Genomic DNA, 21597 nt, shown 5'->3' on the forward strand with positions numbered 1-21597 from the left:
GTATCCATGCTCAGCATGGCTACAACTAAAACAACAGTAGTATTCAATCACTGCTAGATTTCTCAAAAGGATATGAAATAATTGTTGTTCTGGTCATAAAACTTTGTTTTATTTCTTTGAAAGATCCAGGACTAAATAGCTTCTATAATTTTCATGTAAAATATTCAATACCTCATAATCTGTAGCTGGCTCAACTTACCAGGAGCATTGCAAAATAATCTTCAGGGCTTTATATCTGACATTCACTCTTTTTGTTTTGTTTTGTTTTGTTTTGTTTTAGATTTAGGTTTGTGTGATCTTCCATATGTAAAATAACTGATGCACTAGTAAACTAGGACTCTTCTAGAAATTATAAAAGTACTTCAAAGCAATTCTCAAATGCACACACTGCTACTGCCAACCAGAAAGGCTAGATAACAGCCTGCTAGAGCTATATCTTTATTATAAATATTTGCACCTTCTGATTCACTGAATTCATTTGTTATATATGAAATATTTAACTGTTAATCATCCATTATAAATTTGTCATTGGCTGTCTAAGCACTGCTCTCATAACTTATATTTGTCTATGGGGAAATAATACCACAAGAAATATGGTAGTAGACATTGTGAGAAAGAACAGAAAAGGACTAATTAGCCCAACTTTTAGCATAAGCATATTCAGCACACCTTTCAAGGGTGTCTGAATATTGTAGAATTAAAAATTGGAAATTTTAACTGTAAGCCTACCTGCAAACTAATCCATGTAATCTCCAAGGCACTCATTTAATGTGTCTATCTACTAATGATTGGTGAAGAGAGCCTCATTAATAGGTACTCATTCTAAGTATGTTAGTATTCATTACTTGAATAGTCAGCTATTTGAAAATGTGTTTGTACAATTTAAATACAATTTACATTGTTTGTACAATGTAAAAATGTACTGTGTGTAGCATCAGCATGGACTGGAAAAATAAGAAATGCTGCAGAAAGGAAAAAGTACCCACACTGTGTTAGGAATAGGCCCAGCCATCTAGTTGCCACTGCACCTCCAGTGCTAGGGCTCAAGTATTCTTTCTGAATAGAAATCACAGAATGGTTGAGGCTGGAAGGAGCTTCTGGAAGTCATCTGGTCCAGCCTGCCTGCTTAGGCAGGGCCTCATAGATCCAGGTGCCCAGGATTGTGTCCAGGTGGCTTTTGAATATATCCAAGGATGGAGACTCCACAACCTCGCTGGGAAGCCTGTGTCAGACACTCTCACAATAAAAGTGGTTCCAGATGGTCAGAGGGAACCACCTGTACTTCTGTCTGTGTCCATTGCATCTGGTCCTGTCACTGGCCACAACTGAAAAAAGCCTGGCTCCATCCTCTTTGTAGCCTCCCTTCAGGTATTTGTACACATTGATCAGATTCCCTCTGAGCCTTTTCTTCTCCAGGCCGACCAGTTCCAGCTCTCTCAGCTTTTCCTCATAGGAGAGATGCTCCAGTCCCTTTATCGTCTTCATGACCTTCCAGTGGACTTTCCCCAGTGTGTCTGTGTCTCTCCTGGTCTGAGGATTTCAGAACTGGACACAGCACTCCAGGTGTGACCACACCAGTGCTGAGTAGAGAGATCACCTCTCTTGATCTGCTGGCAATGCTTTGAATAATGAAGCCTGGGATACCATCCACCTTCTTTTCTCCAAGAGCACTCTGCTGGCTCATGTATGACCCAAACTAGAACTGAGCTCTCACTACTGCGTGACTTAGGTAATTTTATTGTATTAATGTTATTTATTGACACTGCTCCTGTGGTGTTTTCTCGGGCTGCAGTAAATTGTCTCCTTTTTTTCCTTAAGGGTGTCTAGCCAATGAGTGTCAGCAAACAAGGCATAGAAACGTGCCTAGGGTATAACTTGCACTTGCTTAATTCTGAAGAGGATTTGAACTGAGCTCTAAGATATCAACTATCCCTTGTGTCACAGGGAGTTTTCATCCAAGAATCAATGGCATTACCAGTATGTCAGTCTTAGATGCTTCAGTGCTCACTGGGGCAACAAAGAAAAGATCATTTAAAGAGAAGCCATTTGGAGGAATAGCTCGGTTTCCTTACATGAATAGCAGCATTTATGAGAGTGTTACCATGTAATTATATAGATAAATTTAGCCTTTTCAGGTAAGAGACAAGCTCTGTGTGCCCAGCATAGTTTGGAAGGATAAAAATATTTTTTCTGGCCTGAAATAAACAGAAATGCAGGGAGTATGTGGTACTATACACAGCTTGTGTTTTAAAAATCTGCAGCTCAGAGGTCCAGCTGTACCTTCGGCTACATCACCAGAGGTGACCAGGAGGTTGAGTGAGAGAGGTAATTCTGCCCTCTCCTTTCACAAGACCTTGCCTGAGTACTGTGAACAGCCCTGGGGGCTCCAAATAAGGAGTCCAGAAGAGGGGTATGAAGATGATCACAGGACTGCAACACCTCTCCTGTAAAGCCAGGCTGAGACAGCTGGGGTGGCTCAGCTGGGAAAGAGAAGGCTCTGGGGAAACCGTACAGTGCCTACCTAAAGGGAGCTGCAAGGGAGAGCTGGAGAGGGACTTTCTACAAGGGCATGTAGTGATAAAACAAGGGAGAAGGGCTTTAAATGGAAAGAGGGTAGGTTGAGATGAGATAGCAGGAGGAAATTCCTTACTGTGAGCATGGTGGGACACTGGAACCCAGTGCCCAGGGAAGTTTTGGATGCCCCATCCCTGGAAGTCTTCAAAGCCAGATTGGATGAGACTTTAAGTAACCTGGTCTAGTGGAAAGTGTCCCTGCTTATGTAGGGGAATTGAAATCAGGTGATCTTTAAAGTCCCTTCCAGGCCAAACCATTTGAATTCTGTGATTTCTCTGTGCAATGTCTCATTTCTTTCCAGCCTTAGTCGTTGTGTGGTACTCATTGATGCTGCAAGAATTGTTGTATCTGTTTGGATTTTTGTGAAAATAATACGACTATATTCAGGAAAATGCATTTTCCTCTTTGTAACAAAATGCTCTACCTTTCTTTACAGACAGAATTAGGTTTTAAGTAAGGTTAGGTTTCTAGCTCTGAGCTCATCCTATGTATGCTAATTTAAGTTCATGAACATCTAGAGAAAGGGGGGGAAAAAAGCTATATTATTTTCCACATGGTCAGCCTCCTTTCTTTAGAAACAAGTTGCCTCACACTTAAGACATGCCATGAGTTTAAAATATTGAAATCTTTGTTTATGACAAGCAGGAGTAAGATCACATGATCTGTATTTGTTCATTTAGTCTTCTCTATGAACTGAATGGCCTTTTTGTACTTAGTTTTCTTATGGGATTGAACTTTACAAATAAATCCTCCAAATTCTTGGGATAAAAGGATAAATTTGCAGTGTCTCCACAGCATTTATCAATTCTCAGAAAATTTATTTGAAAACAGTAAAACCAAAGTGAAATATGTTGTAATCAACTGGAGTGTGTCTGAAAATGATCTATTAAGTCTGTTTTAACACTTCTGGGGTACCAGAATTTCATAAAATTCATAAAATAAACAACCTGTAGCTTATGATGCAGCTACTCTGGTCAAATACTGAAATGACAAAATAAACTGTAAAATAAACAACTGTACTGCTTTCTAAAAATCGATCTTTAATACATCACATTTTTATTGGAAGATTTTATTGAAAAATAGATTTACAAATAAGTCCTGAAACTTTAGGGCACCTCAGTGAGAGATTGAATTTGTAGGTATACAAACTTCAGTCTTAGAGGCCAGCTGAAGCACTGGCAGTGTTTGGGAGCAGATCGTGGGAAATCCGCGAGGCAGTGGGGCAGAGGCTTTGCTTTGCACAGCTGTGTAAAGACTTGCCATAATAGCTGTCTGGAGCAGCAATCTCCGTGCTGGAGGAAACACGAGGAGCGCCTGTTCTCCCTCCCTTAGGACGCGTAATGCTCAGCAGAGACCGGGAAGGGAGGAGTGACTGCTGTGCCCTTGTGTTCTGCCTCTGCTGGCCTGAAGGAAAGCAAGGCGAGAGATGCTCTTAGGGCAGATGCAAACCACCCCAGTGAGAAAGCCCCCAGGGAGAGTTCCCTGCCCCCGGCAGGATGTCCCCAGCGCTACCCCTGCCATTCTCCGCACGGGGAAGGACGGGAGGCACCGTGTCCGGTCTCAGCCCTCAATGCCACGATTTCCAACCCAGAGTTCACCGTTCCTGTGCAGTTTGCTATAGCATTTTAAAAAACTACTTTGTGTTAAAACCAGTAGATGGGTGCATTTGCTGTTGCTTTGTGATGGGTTGGTTCGTTTTGGATTTGAAATTCGCTTTAAATACTCCAGCAGCAGCAGGGGCCCGGCCGGAGGTCACGCGTGGCAGCGGGGACCCTGCGACCCGCCACGTCCCAGCCGTGCGGAGAGCAGGTCAGGACACCCGCCTTCCCCCTCATCCCTCCCGCTGGCTGTGGTGGGAGGCGAGCGGGGCCGGCGCGGCTGGGGAGGCCATTTTGCAGCCGTTCAGGGAGGGAGAGCGGGCGGCGGGCGCGGCCGGGCGGGACTCGGTCCCCCGCGGCAGGTGAGCGCGGCAGGTGAGCGCGGCTGCGGCGGGCGCGGCCCGGCCCGACTGCCCCGGGGGACGCGCGGCCGCCCCGGGCGGGCCGGGGGCGGCACCGGCGCTGCGAGGAGCCCCGCGGCGGGGCAGGGCAGGGCGCGGGCGGCAGGGGGCGCTGCGCCGCCGGGCGCGGGCAGGGCAGGGGGTGCCGCCAAGGGTTAAGGGGCGGGCGGAGAGCCCGCGCCGCTCCCGCGGGGAGAGCGGGGGGATGGATAAACGGGAGCGGAATTAAGGAATAAACCCGAGCGGACAGGCAGTGGGGCCGCGGAGCTCTTCCACCTCCCCTTCCTTCCCGCTCGCCTGCGCCGCCCGCCTGGGGGGACAGCGCGGGACGCGGAGCCGGGGCGCAGCGGCGGGACGACAATGCAGCAGGCGGAGAAAGCAGGAGGGGCAGCGCACGGCAACATGGAGGGAGGCGCGGAGCGGGCCAGCCCCTGATGCGGCTCTTTCTCCTCCTCCTCCGGGCAGCGGCTCCGGCGGCGATTCTCTCCCTGGCGGCGGCTGGCGGCGGCGGGTGGAAATGAGCAGGTCGGCGGCGCTTCTCCTCTGCCTGCTGGGCTGCAACGTGTGGAAGGCGGTGACCAAAACCTTAGGGGCGCCCGAGGCGGCTCAAGGTCGGTGCGGGATGGGCGGCGGGACTGGCCCGCTTTGTGCGGCGATCCCCGGGGCGGCGGGGGCTGCATTGTGCGGGGGGCCGGACCGAGGGTACGGCGGGGAAGCGGGTCGGTGATGTGAGACCTCTCCTGGCTTCCGCCGGCCGCCGCAGACCCCGCAGCCCGGAGAAGCGGAGACAGCCCCGCGGCTGGGGAGCTTTTGTTACTGGCAGGGGCAGGGGCTGCGCTGGCCTCATTGTGCTGCCCCCTCCGTTCCTCCCTCCGTCCCTCGGCGCCGCCGGAGCTGTTGCATTGCGTCCTTTTCCCCCGGGTTCTCGTCTCCTCGCCGTGCCCGCTGCAGGGCCTGACGCGGCGGCGAGAGGCGGGTGGGGGGCACCGGCGGCCGCAGGCCGTGCGGGGCGGCCGGGCTGGGGTTCGCCCCCCGGGCTGACGGCGCGGCTCGGCCGCGGCCCCGGGACGTTTCCGGGCCTCCGCCGGGCCTTTTGTTCGGCGCGGTGGCTCCCGCCGGCCGGGCGGGGTCTGTCACCGCTGCCCCTGGGCAGCCGGGCAGAGACGCTCCCCGGCCGGGCAGGGTCTCCCCCGTCTTCGTCCGGTGGGCGCAGAAGCCGCAGCGAGCCAGTGCCCGAGCGCCCGGGGGCACCGGGAGCAGCTCCTGATGCTCCTGTGCCGGGCTGCGAGTCCTGCCCTGGGCTGCACAAGTCTGATCTTCACCTGTGCCGTGGTGTGGCAGCCCCTGGGCCGGCCAGGTGCACCTGCCCTCCAGCCCTCCCCCTGTGGGATCTCGGCGAGGGGGGAAACACCACCGTGCCCTCCTCGCCCTTGGCCTTGGTGACAGGAGGGCAGCCCCTCCGTCGGGCTCCAATAGGGATCCAGCGGCGGCATCGCGCCTGCCGGGACCACGGGCATGTCAGGATGCAGAAAACTTGAGTACATAGGGGTACAAGGCGTGTTAAGAAGGAAATGCATCCTCCCCGTAGTCAGCGTTGGCCTTGTGGTATGTATTGTCAAATGGGGGAATGTGTCATCTGGGACAAGCGATCATGTACCGGCTGAGCCTTTATGGCAGCGGGCTGGCAGCATCCTTCCCGCTGCACTGGGGTGGATGTGCACCGTGTGAAGGGTGTGCTTATGTCCTCTTTCCTCAGAGCTTTCCTTATCTCGCACAGGTTGTAACAATCAGTAAGCAATGCTTGCTCCAAGAAATAAAACATTGAAAGTAACCTTTTTGATTTCCTTCATTCGTGGTTGGATTTAGGTACCCTAAGTAGAATCTGGGTGGGCGTATGTTCGCACACAGAGTAGTCAAAAGGCAAAGGTGTCTTGTAGGAAAACCCACCACGCCAGGCAATCTGACGTCAAATGCAATACCAGTTTCTGCCTTTTTTAAAGGACAAACAAAAATAGCTGTTCTGGAATAAGAACCACTAACTAAAACTCAAAGGCCACTGAACTTGGGATGTACTGAATTTATTGATGAGCATGCCAGAAAACCAGAGCGGTGTGTGGCCCATGAAGCTAGCACATCAGATACCAAGGTAATATCAAAATTAACTATAATTTTTGTGTCATATGGAAAATCTCCTTAATGTAATCAAAGTGGTGAGGTATTGGCAGAATTAGTGCCTTTCAGCTGTCTGACTGATCTTGTCTTCTATTGTTGAGCTCAATTCAGATGGCATAGAAAGGCTTGTCTGTAGCTGCTACATCTACATCAAGACTGATGACTGATTATTTGAGTAATAACAGCTATGTCAGTGAGTTGAGAATATCTTTATCGAAATAGAAATGTCTAATTTTGTCTTCCATGTAAGAACATCTGAGTTTTTCATAATATCACTTTCCAAAGCCTAAGTAGAAGCCCAGTCTTTATTCTCTGGACATGTACATTGGTACTAGGGGATTTGTAGAGCTGATCTGATATCAAAGTGTATTCTGCATCCTAATACCACCTCCTTACTGTGAATCTTTTTTTGAAGGTTTATGTGATGCCAGCTTGTAACCTTGAATAACTTTGTGAACATCAGGTGTGATGATGTTCTGTGGAAAAGAGTTTTAGTACGAGGTACATTCCCAGTTTGTATACACACAGCACAGTAAGTGCTAAATTGTTGTAAAACCTAAACTAGCTGGTTTTCCCTCTTGCCCTTCTAGTACCATGGTCTCAGTTGTAGGTACAAGTGAAGGGCCATTGCTGAAGTTCAGGGATGTTTGCACATGACTGTCTTTTCCTTTGTGGCTGAACGGACTAGTTAAAAACCAAAGGATTAAAATAAAGGTAGAGGTTAGAAAGCCAGAGCATGCCATTAGGGAGTAATTGCTTCAGCCGCAGTATTTTTTGTTGGACAGGTTACATGAGACTAGGGTGCAGAGCCCTCCACATGGTGGGACAGATCAAATGAGACTTGGTTAAGATGTTCCACATCTGCATTAACAATCCAAATAAATAGGTCTTGGATTTGGAGCTTTTTGAAGGTGGGATTTGTAGTCAATGTTCTGATTAGGAAAGGATGAGGAGGGATGCTTTGCATCAAGCATTTCTCTCCTTTATTGGTCTCAGACATATGTTCAGACAGTCCCAGCTTCAAATTCTCCTCAGCCAGACTGATTACGTAATTTGTGAATATGGAAGTATTGGTTATTAAGCTCTGCACTTAGCACTGTATTTAGAAAATTGAATGACTTTTTTATGCAGATTTCTTGTGGCCTCTGAAGGTCACAGAGTACCCTCTAAGTCTCAGTAATGTACTTGCTCTGATAAGGTAAAATTCTCACAGATGGGTTTGCTTTTGTTTGTGTTGGTGCTTGGAACCCCAGCAGTGAGGGTGTTAGATGTCCATGCAGGTACCCTTTAGAACCTTTACCTCTGTAACTTCTCTCAAGTATGTAAAACCTGACAGGTATTTCAGATGAGGACTAAGTTATGGTTTTGTGGAGTTTTTGTTTGGTTTTGGTTTTGTTTGAATTTTTTAATTGTTCTAACAGGTATTCCTGAACTTCAGTTTCTTTTAGTGCTGAAATGAATGTGTGTAAATATTAAAACAAACAAATAAGACCCTGAACTAACTCTTAAGCTGAATTCCTATTGGCAGTGGTGATTTGTTTGGTGAATACACAAAATATATGGTGCATGCTTTTTCACATGGATAGGTCCTGTATCAAAGCTAATAACAGACCTCTGGCAAATAGGAATTTAAGAGTTATATGGAGATGTAACATTAAACCAGGGAGAATGTAAGCATAATCAGTGTAATTTGGGAAGGGATTAAATTTCTTTATTGCCTGGAAACTTTGCTTCTCAGTAGAAGATGAGGATAATTTATTTGTAGCTGCTAGGGAGGTCTTTTTAGAGAAATCCTAGAGATTTTAGAGAATTCTGTTTTAGTGCAGAATTCTGGCATTATATTTTTCTACTGCAGTGTGTATTAGTTTTAACTCATATTTCTTGGAAGTTGTTCTTCCTATTTTATTAGTTTTTCAAAATTAAGAAGTTATTAATAATGAAATAACATTTGAGTAGTAAATAGTACCCAATTTAAATACTAGCCTACCAGTAGATGAATATGCTTAGGATATCTCATCTTCACAATCCCAGAATGAGATTAGGTAGATAATTATTTTCCGGTATGATGGTGAATAAAAATTCAGATATTGCTGCTTAGTCAGAATCTGCAGTGTTTTTTTCCCTCTGTATGTGTGGAGGACAGGAGGGTTGATGTTTGAGTGCTGCTGTTTGGAATTGCCTTCCTGCAAGCTGCCATTCTGTTATTTCATGGAAGATAACTTCACAGTCCTTTCAGCTGGATATTCTGCAAAGTCTGCTTTTCTGGACAGCACAGCTCTGAGAAGATCCTCTGGTTCTGGGCTGGATTTTTTTTGTTTATTTTTAAACTGTTATCCCATGCTTGCAGTTTTAACAATGATGCTTAAGTTTAGATGATGCAGAAATAGTTTTATACTCTTCCTCTCTTTCCTCTTGCACTGCCATACTGTCTCTTTTTATTCAGCTGCAAATTACTAATGACCATCAGATCCAAAGGTTTATTTCACTGAGACCCAAATGGACTCCTCAGAGTAGAAGCTAAATTGCTCTAAAGCAGTAAAAAAGATGTTGCTTTATTTTAGTGGAGGAGCCAATTGCTTACTCAGTACTTGACAGTGTTGTAAAATGTTAATGAAGATGAGGTGATTGATTTTAGCAAAATTATTTTATAATTTTATCAGTTATCAGGTCCAGATAAGTACTGGGTTCTGGTTGGGTTTTTTTCATGTTTGTCGTGAACAACTAATGCCTGCAAATGCCTAGTAACTGATTTCCCTCAGTCAGATGAACAAGTTACCTAGGTGATCTGAGGGTTTAAAACTGCAGTCTTTTTCTCCTGAGCATTTGTGCTCACCCTTTTGTCTTACAATACCTTGCACTAAGTGATTCAAGGTACCTTTAATAATGGGTGCATGCACTTGTGAAGTGACAAATTCATATGCTGGCTTTCCCTGCAGGCCCACTTGTGTCTTGTGTCTTTTTTGCCCACTTGTGTCTTGAGATAGTGTTAATTGCTGTGTGTTTCTCCCTCTCCTTATTTTTTGCCTTTTTTTATTACCATACTGATGCCTTTTCCTCTATGAGACTAAAACTGGGTTCATGAAGCTTTTACTGATAGCTGTGTCAACTTTTGGCTAAGTGAATGGTTTAAAATAATGGTTTCTGGTAATAATGAAATGCAATTTTACAATTTTTAATTGTAATGGTGAACAGAAGCTTGGCTGTATGTATTTGTGTGGTGGGGAGGAAGAAGATTTGTGCATTTAGAATATTTTAAAAATATCAGAAATCTCCAGTGGTTTTGGTAAATGGAGGCACAGAGATGTCACTCCACTTTCTGTTATTACAAACTTCAGATTAGTTTTTTACTCCTATCTTCTGTGGGCAAAGCCAACCTTGGCCCAGGAAGAAAACCAAGAAGAAAATGCATGTCAAGGAAATGCAATGCTTTGGTCATGTCATTATAGGAATGTGCTGTACCTGACAGGTTGGAGATTGAGCTTAAATAGCATTTCTTAACAGCCCTGCTTGAAGTCTCCCCATTGACTAGCAGTGTGGTTGGGAGTGAAGCTTCTATTCCACATCTCAAATGCCAGTACATTGGATCAGTACAGCTGTTGTGAACCTCACGTTTATAATTCAGGGAGTGTTCTCCCAGTCAGCCAAAGGCAAACTAAGTAATCTCTCAGAAATACATGCAACTTGAAATCAGAACAATGCACTTTCAGTATTTCTGTTGGCTTATACATTCATTACCTTATGCAAACTTCATTTTTTGTTAGATCAGTTCTCCTGTGCTCCAGTATATATCTGTTCTGCCTTTAGATACAAAGAAAGGCAACTTCTGAGAGAACTGTGGTGCTGGTATTCTACTTCTCTCACAGGTCCCAATGGTTTTACCATACACATGCCAGGGAGGGAAAATAGGGGAGGCAAGAAGTCTGTGTAAATGGTTATATTTACTAGAAAAAAAATCAATGTAATGATACTAATATAATACATGTTAATAATGTACACTAAAACATTTTGTTTTAGGAAGTGCCAGATAGAACTGAGTGCTTTTTTTTTTTTCCCTTCAGAAATTCCAGAAACGTTATTCTGAAGGCTGGTTTACATTAAGCTTTCAGTTAATGTAATATCTGGCTTGCTGTGCATGGGTAATAAGCATTATGCACATGCTTTTTACAAATACCATTTTCAGTTTTATTAGAAACTGGAAAATATATATGTATTTTTTTATACAGAGCCATAAGAATGTGAACATACTGTAATTTTTTGTTCCTTTTTATAAATGCATTGAATCTTCCACTTTAAAATAGTAAGACAGAATCAGTTAGACAGTCACAGTTGACATAATGGCATGTCTGAGCCCTTGAAAGGAGTATTTTTGAGTATGTTCCAACATACAGCAGCATTTTCATTTCTGTAAAATGCTGATGGTTTGATTCAGATATACCCATGGTGCTCTTGCTAGCTTGAAGAGCAACAGGTCCTGAGGAAAAACTGAAGGAAAAATTCATTTATATACAGTATAATCCCTAAATTTGACTCCCTGTTATTTAGGGATCATCACTAGCTTTTGGGGAATTGGGTATATTTGAACAGAGCTACAGTGGGTATAAAAGTATGTTTTGAGTACAAGCAGTTTATGCAGGCAGGGCACAAAAGTCCCTGGTAATCCAACACTGAAGCTATCTTTTAATTGTTCCTACTCTTACTTTTGCAGTTCTGTGAGCTGTCACTGCCTGTGCCACTCAGTGCAGCATCCTAGCAGTGAATTCCTGTCTTTGTTCATTGCCTGTACCCTCGCTGGCAGGTGAAGCCTCCCTGTCGCTGTGCGTGGGCACTGCCCCAAGCAAATGCTGCTGGCCTGGGTGCTTTCAGCTGGAGGCAGGAGCACGTTGCAGCCTTGCTGGGGCTGGAGTCACTTGTAGGAGCCACCCTCAGCCCCTCTGCCCTGAGGCCTCTGAGGAGACACAGTGGCAGCTGGAGTTAGCGGAGAGGAAATGGAGCATGGAGCGGAAGCCAAGGGGAAGGAAGTAGCAGCATCCTTTAGCTTGGGGACAACAAAGAGGCTGAATCCAATGTGGTGCATAATTCTTCCAGTTGGTTGTAGCTGCAGGACTGCTGAGAGCTGCTGTACTTTGTGGTAGGTGTAATGCAATAATAGTGTTTATCAGTAAAGGGGAGCTCACCGTGACAGTCCATGAATGCTGAGATAAACAGGAGGTAGAAGTTGATAAAGTACTCCTGCTTTGTTGAAGAAAACAGAGCCCTTCTTCCTGCTCTGATGAACAGAAGTGATAGTGGTATTGGGTTCTTCCTCTTGTCTCATCCCACCTTTGTGATTGTCATTATTGAAACATGGTGTTTTTCATCCTTTATAAGCAAAGGCATATACACAACAACAAGTATTTCTCAGGTGATTTTGTGAGACTTGCTAAGAAAACAGCACCAAATTTAGGTAAAAGCTGCATTTGTACTGCTGCTGCAAGGAAATTAATGTGTCAGCAGTTCTGTCTGGCCCTCTTGCTCTTCACCATACTGTGAAAAGTTGTGATCCAAATAGCTCATGTCTCAGTCTGTACATATCAAGTACTCCTCGTATGAGGGATATGCAGTTTGCATCCAGGGTAGGAGGCATCTCGTCTGGCTTGGGTGTCTGCAGTCTCCATTGTAGTGAGTTGCCCACAGTCCTTTTACAAACAAGAAGATCTAATCTCAACTAATGGAGCCAAGTATCATTCCTGTCACCTCGAGTAAGCACATTTGGGCTGATGAATATCCACTGTGTGAATCTTCCCTGATGAGCATGGCAGCCTACATACACAACACTATTTGAATTCCCATTTAGTCAGATGAATCCTCCCTCACTGTTGTCTCCCTGTGTGATGCCCTCTGGCTTGGCCTTGAGCTATTGAATATATACAGTGTAATAAGCTATGTGAGGGAACACACTCTTGGATTACCTGGCTGGGTTATGTTGTTTTTCAAGACTCAAACAAAAGTTATTGTCTATTTACATTTCTAAACGATTTGTCTTTGTAGCGTTATGTTTATGAACCTAAGTGTTTCACTCCCAAGAGTAAATAAACAAAAAGAAAAGTTTAGAAACAAGTAAGGAGGCTTGTAGAGTTGTTTGGACTTGCCTATATGTTTTTGCCATGTTTTAATTAGCTTTGTATTCCCAGGGGTTGATTTATTCTGAATTAAATTGCATCGTTACTCTCATCTTTGTTTTCTCACACTGGCATTTGTGTAGCAATGTGGTAAACCAGATCAAGGAAGTTATCCAACTGAAAACTCCTGTATGCAGCAGCTCAGTCTTCACCTGGATCATTTCCCTGACTGGATTCATCAGAAATTACAGAAATGCTCTTGCTGGTGCAGCAGAAAGGGCTGGGAGGAGCTGGTAAGGGAAAACAAGGACTTCATGGCAGCAGTGCCACTTGATGCAGGATTACCCTTTTTTGTAGAGCTAAAGCATTAGATGTAAGACACAGCACTTAGAAAGTTAACTGTTTTAAAAGTTACTACTTAAAGGAAACTGCTCTTATCTGGATTTATGATACCACCCCGTTGCTCAAAGTAAAAGCATAAAGAATTTTTTGAAAAACCAATTTGCTTACAGTGGGGAAAAAACCTGCATTATACAGTTAATACTGGCAGACCTGGACCTGGATGCTGGCAGATGATTTGAGGCACTTTCAGTTGGAACTGTCTCTTGTCAGAACAGGTTTTTGTCCCTGCCCAAGATTTGCAGTTTGTGCCTTGCACAGAAGTTTAAACAGACTTCCATCCACAGTTTCAGCTCAAGTGTCCTGTGACATGTACTGTGACGACTCAAGTGCTCTCCCAGTTGTAGGGCAACAGGTGAGTTGGTACCTGAGTCATCTTTTCTCTGGATGTTTTAAATGGCTTAAGAGGAAATGATACATTTTAGTTCATTTGATTGCTAAAGAAACGTGGGGGCAGTTCTGGCACTTACCAGAGTCTTCTGGTAGAGTAAGTTTTGCTAGCAAGTTGTCAGCACAGATTTTTCATGTTTGGTGCATGATGCCTGGTAGTGTCTGGTCACTCCTCTCTGATCTGTCTGCCAGCCAGAGTGATTCCCACCTTCCTTCAGCTGATTGCTTTACTTTCCTTTGCTACTGACTTTTGCATTGATGTCTCCAAGACTAGAGTGTCAGCTGAGAGATAAGAACTTTTAACTCTTTCTCCTACCCTTCCTCCTCCTGTCCCTGTGTTGGCCCCTCTGGTATCTTGAAAGGCTTGGTTTGTTTTTGCTGATGACAGGCAGGAAAGTGTGCTAGGGAGTGTTCATGGCCTTTTCTTCTTTCTGTTTGAATTGAGCAAGCTTTGCTAGGGAAATAAATGTATCCAGGAGCTCTGGAGACAGGACTGATGGTCTGCTGGGGGTGAGGTGGACAAGGGCAGGAACACCTCCGGGCAGGAGGGGATAAACTTGTCTGGGCTCTGCGTTCTGTTTGCACAATGGGATCCAGCAGCTCAAGTGGGAGCTTTTTTCACTTCTCTCTGCATTGTGGTCCCCACAAGTTTTGAAACCTGCTGTGTAGTATGCTGACCTGGACAAATATTACAGCAGTTAAAAAGGCTAGTTGGGATAATAACATTGACAGACACAGTGAAGCACAATGATATTCTTGCTCTTTTATCCTTATTGCTATTACCCAGAATATTCTTGCAGTATTCACATCTTATTTCAGCATTTGAAACCCTGGCAAGTAGCTTAAGCTTGGGCCAGTCTCTAGGTTCATGATGTATGATTTACAGGACCCAGGAATACCTGTTTGAAAGGAGAGCTGTATTTTCGCTGTTTTGTGGTGAACCTGTGTGTGGGTATTGTTACATTTTCCCTACCTTAAAGATCTTAATTTGAAGACACTCATTTTCTTCAAAAGTTAACTGTCCTGTAAGAACAAAGGAATTTTTATTTCATTGTTTAGTATACTGCTAGTTAAAACTTTTTAGAGAGAACTGTGTCATTAAACTTAGTCAATGTAAATATTGTTGTTAGCATGTTACATGAAAATTAAATATACAGTTGCTTCAAGCAGCCTGAATCATTAGAATTAAAATGGGATGAATTTCAAGTTTGCTTATTGCTGTAAGCTATAACTGCAGTGGTCTTTAGAATATTAAATTAGTGAAAGTACTTTAAAAATCAGTTGTTGAAGGAAGAGAATCTGCCATACTAAAGTTCTTGTTGAAAACCATTAGTTTTTGCAGACATTTGATAAGGCCATCCTTCTTAAGGTCAGATATAAATACATACGTGCTCTATGAAGGTTTACCTCAGCAAAAACTACTTGCCATTCTTTAGCTATGTTCAGAGTCTTGGTGAAGATGTTGTTTTAATTAGTAATTTTACCTGTATGTAATCTCTCAGTGAATCTTGGAGGGGTTGTTTCATTTGTTTGAGGTTTTTTAAAGCATGGTTTACTATTGCTGCATAAAGAGCTGAGTGAGCCCTCTCAGCAGATGTTGTCATTAGAAAGCGGGTCAGGGTAGTGTCATGTCTCAAGACTTTCTGTGCACAGAAAAATGGCCTTGAGTTTTGATGGGTGAGGGGCTAGGCAAACAGAGTAGAGGAGTTTTTGTGGTGGACTCCTAGAAAGGTAATGGTTATTCCCATGTGCAAGTTAATGCATGCTTTAAAGTGTACTTTAAAGTGGTTAAAAAAAAAAAAGCGTATAAGCTCTCAAGATATAACTCGTTAATAAGTGAAGGACTGAAAGTTCCTTCAGAGTGGTAGAGAATCTTTGCTTACCATAGATGATTGCACATAAACAAAGATGCTTTTTAATATGTGATGCATTTGAGGAGCAAGTCTTGCATCAGTTAGCTGCTTGGGGTAATAAAATGTCATCTTCCCTTACCCCTAGCCTGATTGCATGGGGGAAAATATTAAAGCTCAAATTCTTCTGGCCAAGCTCTCATGTACTCTGTGTGCCTGTGGTGATATTAGCATTTCCAAGGAGGAATATATTGGATGGGAGGAAAAGTAAATGCATGGCACTGTTTCCTTACCATGATGCTGACATGGGGCAGAAAATCCCATGGCCTCACTGTAACTTCATGCCATTCTGTTTAATGCTGTACAGGTTAACAGCTAGTAAGAATATTCTCAAACAGTCCATCCTGACAGAGCCTTGGTGCATCATGGGGCTGGCTATAAACAAATGGTATCTGACATTATTGGGTTGCAGATCATTGCTTACATTCTGGTGTGTCTTTGTGCAGATAGTAAAATGCAGCCTTCATTACTCCAAATGTTGAAATTCAGAAGAGCTTTGAACAGCCCAAAGGCTTTGAAGGCAATGGGTATGTTTGCCAAAAAGAACAGCACTTTCTCTTGCTGAGTTTAATCTTTTAAGATATTCTTACAGCTTCTTGAGTGTATAATAAAAGTAATAAAAGTTCAAATTAATAAAATTATGTATCATCCTTGGAAAAGAAAGGCTTGTTGCTTGTTCTGTAGTCACAGGATGAGGAGGGTATGTCTGTTGTGCATAAAATAAGGTCAGGAGTGAAGAGAAAGTGCAGTGACCATGACAATACAGTGTCTAGATCAGGGCTGGGAAGTAAATCAAGCTCACACAAGAGTTTGTTCTTAATTCATGCCATTTTTACTTCAGTGGTTAGGGGACTTTAAATGAATTAAGTGATACTTAGTAATGAAGCTTCTGCTTGAACCGTTCTGAAATAATGTTCAGATGTATTCCTCCTCTTCTTGCAGTTCCATGCTTTTCCTTGTCACACTTGCATGAGTGTAAAGGGTGAAGGCAGAAGTTGCCTGGCAGTGGGCAGCACGGTGGCGTGTCAGCAGTCTGGGCTTGTTTTCAGCCTTCTGGGAAGGCAGAGAGCCCCCACCTGTTATACTGATGCTTAATTCTGAGGGGTTTTTTTATGTACACAGCAGCTTGTCCCCAGAATGAATGGCAAGCTTTTTTTCTGAATATGTGTATGTAAAGAAACGAAGAAGATTTTTAAAAATTGGGCAAAATAAAAAGCATAAAGGTGATAGAAGGCATGAAAATTCCTAAATAGGAAATGAAGTTTGAATTCCAGCTACAATTACTAAGATCCTGCTTCCTTTTTTTCTTGCATTTTGCTTCACCTTCCCTTTCCTTCTGAGTTGAGCTTAATTTTTAACTTTATTTCATTTTGACAGAAGATAACCTACATTTTAAAACATAGTTTTGTAAACAAATGTGTATTTCAAACATACTCACAAAACTTGACATTGCAGATAACATCAGAATCTCATTTCATGCTCTGAAGCAGCAGAAGCAGCAGGAGGATAAAACACCTCAAATTCAAGGTGCTTTTAAAAAGTCAGTACTTGTCTGTAGTTACAACACAGAAAATACCATAGAACGCAATTATTTTAGTTCAGAGTGAGACAACACTAAGAAATGTTGATTTCAGGAATTTTGCTGATAACCAGTTGCATTCTTCAGTCTTCTCCATGCTTACAGTATAATATAAAGTTTAATATTTTTGCTACTTTAGACCCAAACTGATGACTTGTGATTTTTGTGAAGTAACTCTGAATTCAGAGGACCTCACAGGGGGGCCTCACCTGAGGGCAAAATAAAAAACTATGTCTTTTATACCACCTTAAAAAGAATAGAGGAAAAAGGAAAGAACTTAATTGTAAGTCCATTGATCTCTTTCCTTGTCATGACTTATTCACATATTAGTGTAATTGGTTTTGTTTGGGGGGTTTTTGAGCCTTGTAAAGAGTAAAACAAATACGAGCATAATAACTAAGTATTATAGCAATACTTATTATCTTCACACCTTCATTTGTCTGTTTGTATTATTTACCAGGTTTATGAGACAAAAACTGTGAGTCAGTAGGATTAGTTTTTTTGAGTGACTCTTGAAAAACTCTGTATTTGTTTGTTGGAATCCTGTCCTCTTACTTGTGCTGAGAGACTGGGCTGCAGTTGGTTGGAGACCTCGGCGTTCACGCACACATGTGCAGATGTGCACATATGCTTGTCTTGTAGGGCCATATGGTATGAATCAAAGCTTACCTCACAGCAGTAAAACTGTAATGCATTTTCCACCATTTTCAGTTATGTGTTCATGGCATGATACTCTGTACTTTGAACAACTTACAGAGATTGTCCTTTGTGAATGGTCATTATTCTGTGAAATTAATGTGTTCTCCAGGATGCTTAGCTTCAATTTTGTCCTTGGATTGCTGTGGATATTTCAATAACACCAGAAGTTGTGTCATCTTTTCTACTCACTGGCTTTCTTCAAAGCAGTTTTGGCTTGCAAATGCTTACAGATGTGTTTGTTCCTTCTTGTTCATGGCAGGTAGATTTGCAGCAAACCCTTGCTAGCAGACAGAAAGCATGTGAACTAATTGAGTGTATGAGTATGTGTACTCCCTTGTTTGAGATTTTTAAACAATCTGAGACCTCTAGTTAAACATTCCTGGCTCCTGGCTGTTGTTTTTTTTTTTCCTGCAGTTTTCATGGTATCTCCTACTATTATTGGGGGTTCTTAGAAATTTCCAACTTTATCAGAAAAACTGAATTTTACTGTTAGACCTTTATATCTTTTATGTAAAACTATAGCACTTCAATTTTTTTTCTCTCATTCCAGTAGCTCAAGACAATTCAACCTTTAGCTTGTGATAGTGCCTTTGATACTATTAAAAATAATCATTTCTAGACACACAAATGCACTTAGCATTAAAATGGAGAACTGACCTACTGTTTATATTTTTATCTGTATTAAGATCAGTAGAGTGGTTAAGATACCCTAAATATTGACCAGATGCTGAATCAGATCTCTTACTCTGTAAATGACATTACTGAAAATCAGTACAGATTTTTCTCTTTGGTAGTCCTAGTAGATTCTGGGGTTCTAACTGTTCCTATATACTTGTTTGTAACTGATATGCTGTCATTTTTCTTGATCAGGAACATAAAACCACAAATAAAATCATACATGTTTAGATAATATGATGTGTCTTGTGCAGTGATTTATTTTTTTATGGTCTGTAAGCACTCTGAGCCATTCCTTTAGAATATGTCTGGTAGGTGAATCTTCTTGTAATTTTTGACAGCAGGACTTCAATTGCCAGCAGTTCTGGTGTAGATAATCACCTTGGGGAGTGGCCAGTAATTTCTTCACATAGTCATGATGACCTTGACTTTCAGAGGAGGTGAACATGTGTCATCCTCAGTGTGCTGCTGTGTTGTCTTGGAGCAAGGAGCATGCTCAGGCCAAAGTATGAAGGAGATGAATAGTTCATCAGGGAGTTTTGCTAAGAGTTGCTTAGTTATTTCCTGATTCTTTTTTTCTGGAGGCTGTCCAGACACATCCTTGTGTCGGTTGTGGAGACATTTTATGCATTGTCAGGTTCACTTGAACTTGCCTCTGACCTGTGTTTCCTACAGGAAACTGTTGCTGTTCGTTGCAGGAGTTCTCTTACCTGGGTGTTTACTTGAAGAATTGTAGAAGCAGTTAGAAAAGACCTTTAAGATAACGTAGTACAACAGTCCATCACTAAACCATGTCCCTAAATGTCACATCTACATTTCATAAAGGACTTAGTTATGTTCCTTCTGGTAACTGTAAGTCCCTGACAACTTGGCAGTGTTTCAACTTGTTGTTCCAGTTGCTTGAAATACAACTGCATTTTAGCTTCTGAAGGACTCTAATCCATGTGTCTGGTTCCTTTCCCAGATTCTTAATCCTCATCAGAAGAGATTGAGAAGGATTTGGTTGCTCAGTACTTCCTGATGCTCATTTTGAGAGATGCTCAGTGTTTAGATGGAATGAGGCATTTTGCTGACCTTCAGTACCACAGAGGGATGTGCAGAGATGAGGTTGTATTGAGCACTGTGTTTCTTTGTTGTTCATACTTGAGGGAAGCTTGGTTATCCTGACACCCATGAAAGTACCTGATGGCTGCCAACTGCTGTGGTGTTGGCCAGTCCTCAGTGTTCTTGACATGTTGCATCCAGACTTAGGTGATCTGTTGTGGTGGCTTTCTGTCAGCTGAGGATCCTGAACTGCACCTTCTTCAGTGTGGGCTGCTATGGCTGAATGTAGAGCAGTGAGCAGGCTGTGTTCCTGTTCTTCACCCTCATCCACACCCCACTGCTGCTGCTTTTTGGGAAGAGCATCCAGATTGTATGGATCTGTGCAATAAATCAAATAAAAGGATGATTCTTATGAACATTTTGTGAACTCATTGGGGAAAATGAAGAAACATTCATCTTACTGGCTCCTGTTCAGAAGAATGGTGGCTGCTGTGCAGTTGTTTTTGCCTTGCTGTGTGAGCTTGGAACAGATGTCTCTTTGTTTTGCTCTCAGTACTTGGAGATGCTGGGCTTTCCCTGCTTACCACTGTTGTAACTTCTTGCTTGGCTGTTAGATATCTGTAGATAGCTGTAGTGCATGAGGGCCCCAGCTCGTGACTGGGGTTCTGCTGGGCTGTAGTCTGTCAAGGTGTTGTGGCTTTAATGTTTTCCATTGCCAGGGAGCTAAATACTGGAAGTTCTCCTTTGTGACCCCTTCTAACACTGTAAGCTGTGCAACAAACAAGTAATGTGGAAACAGGAAACAAGTTCATGTGAAAATGCAAATAGTTGAAAGAGGTAAACACAAGAGAAAACATGAAAGGTACTTACTGGTGTCTTACTGGCTCGGGCTGCTTGTTCTAAGCTGGTGAGTGAAGAAGGTGTCCCCCTTTATTTGCCAAAGGCTGGCGTGCTCAGGAGTGCTTCAGAGTCGCTGTCCTGCAGTGCTGAGTATGAGCTGGAGGGTAGTTTGCTGTTTACTAGTCCATGTTGATAGATTGGACTTAATGGAAGTGGATACTAATAGAGGAAGTCAACTTGGTGCAAGGTTATGAAATTATGGGGTACCATTTTATCTGTCTTTAAATGCTAACTTTTTTATTCACTTCTCACTGGATCTCTCTTTGAGAGAGGGTTTGTATTGCCCAGATATTGGGACTTGGTGTAGTGACAGAACGTTTGTGTGATGGAATAGCTTTTCTCAATAGGTGTGGAAAAGATGAGCTTATGGGGAAAAGAGCATTTGTTTGAAGAATTATAAACATGAGCATTTATTTTTCTCACCTGTGTTTCTTTTTCTTACTTATTCTAGGTATTCTGGTCAAATACAGTATCTGATTGCTGTGTGGCACTTTCCCAGCAGGTCTTGCAGTGCACACTGTCTCTGAGCTAAATTTGCTGTGGCTGGGTTTTAGTGCCATATTTGGTCTTTACTTTCTGAGCACCTTTAACAAGAAACCAGTGTGTTGTGTGCTTGAATACTGCCTGAAAGTGCTACTTTTTAATAGCAGTACTCAAGGTTTTATGCTCTTGTTTTTCCTTTTCACTGAGTAGTCATTGGCTCTGTCCTTGTCCCTTGTCCATCCATATCTTCTCCCTCTAAGAAATCATACTGCTCTCTTCAGCCTTACCTGTCACTTCTATATAGGTCATGTCTGATTCTACATATTCTCTTAATTTTGATTTCTCTGTCTGGTCTCTACCAGCTCCTGGCTACACCATAATTTATTACAAGTGACAGATTTGGAGGAGGAGGTCCTCTGCTGTATCATATCTCTGACTGTTGTACTTACAGCAGATGATGGTGCTGTGACATTCCTCTGCTTGGGTGTTTTTTTAAAAAAAGTTCCAATGTGGAGGAACTGACATGCTCTGCAAATTGTAAAACCCAAAGGAGTTTAAAATAACAGCTGCCAAACAGCTTTAACTCCTTAGTTTCTTTCTTGGTTTACATTACGAATAAGGAATAAAGTTAGGGTTTTTTTTTAATGAAAAAAAAAATGACTTTATTGTCAACTG

General features: G+C 42.9%; 1 protein-coding gene across 1 annotated transcript in view; it reads left to right on the top strand.

Moving 5' to 3' along the window:
- The first annotated feature begins 4785 nt into the window (after positions 1 to 4785).
- FAM171A1 (family with sequence similarity 171 member A1) overlaps positions 4786 to 21597 on the top strand; it is an 86065-nt gene continuing 69253 nt past the window's right edge. Inside the window, exon 1 of the mRNA XM_064704213.1 lies at positions 4786 to 5184. Within this exon, the coding sequence (XP_064560283.1) occupies positions 5091 to 5184 (94 nt within the window). The 5' untranslated portion in view covers positions 4786 to 5090. The remainder of the gene's footprint in view (positions 5185 to 21597) is intronic.

Source organism: Zonotrichia leucophrys, chromosome 2, assembly GCF_028769735.1.
Source record: "Zonotrichia leucophrys gambelii isolate GWCS_2022_RI chromosome 2, RI_Zleu_2.0, whole genome shotgun sequence".
Taxonomy (NCBI): domain Eukaryota; kingdom Metazoa; phylum Chordata; class Aves; order Passeriformes; family Passerellidae; genus Zonotrichia; species Zonotrichia leucophrys.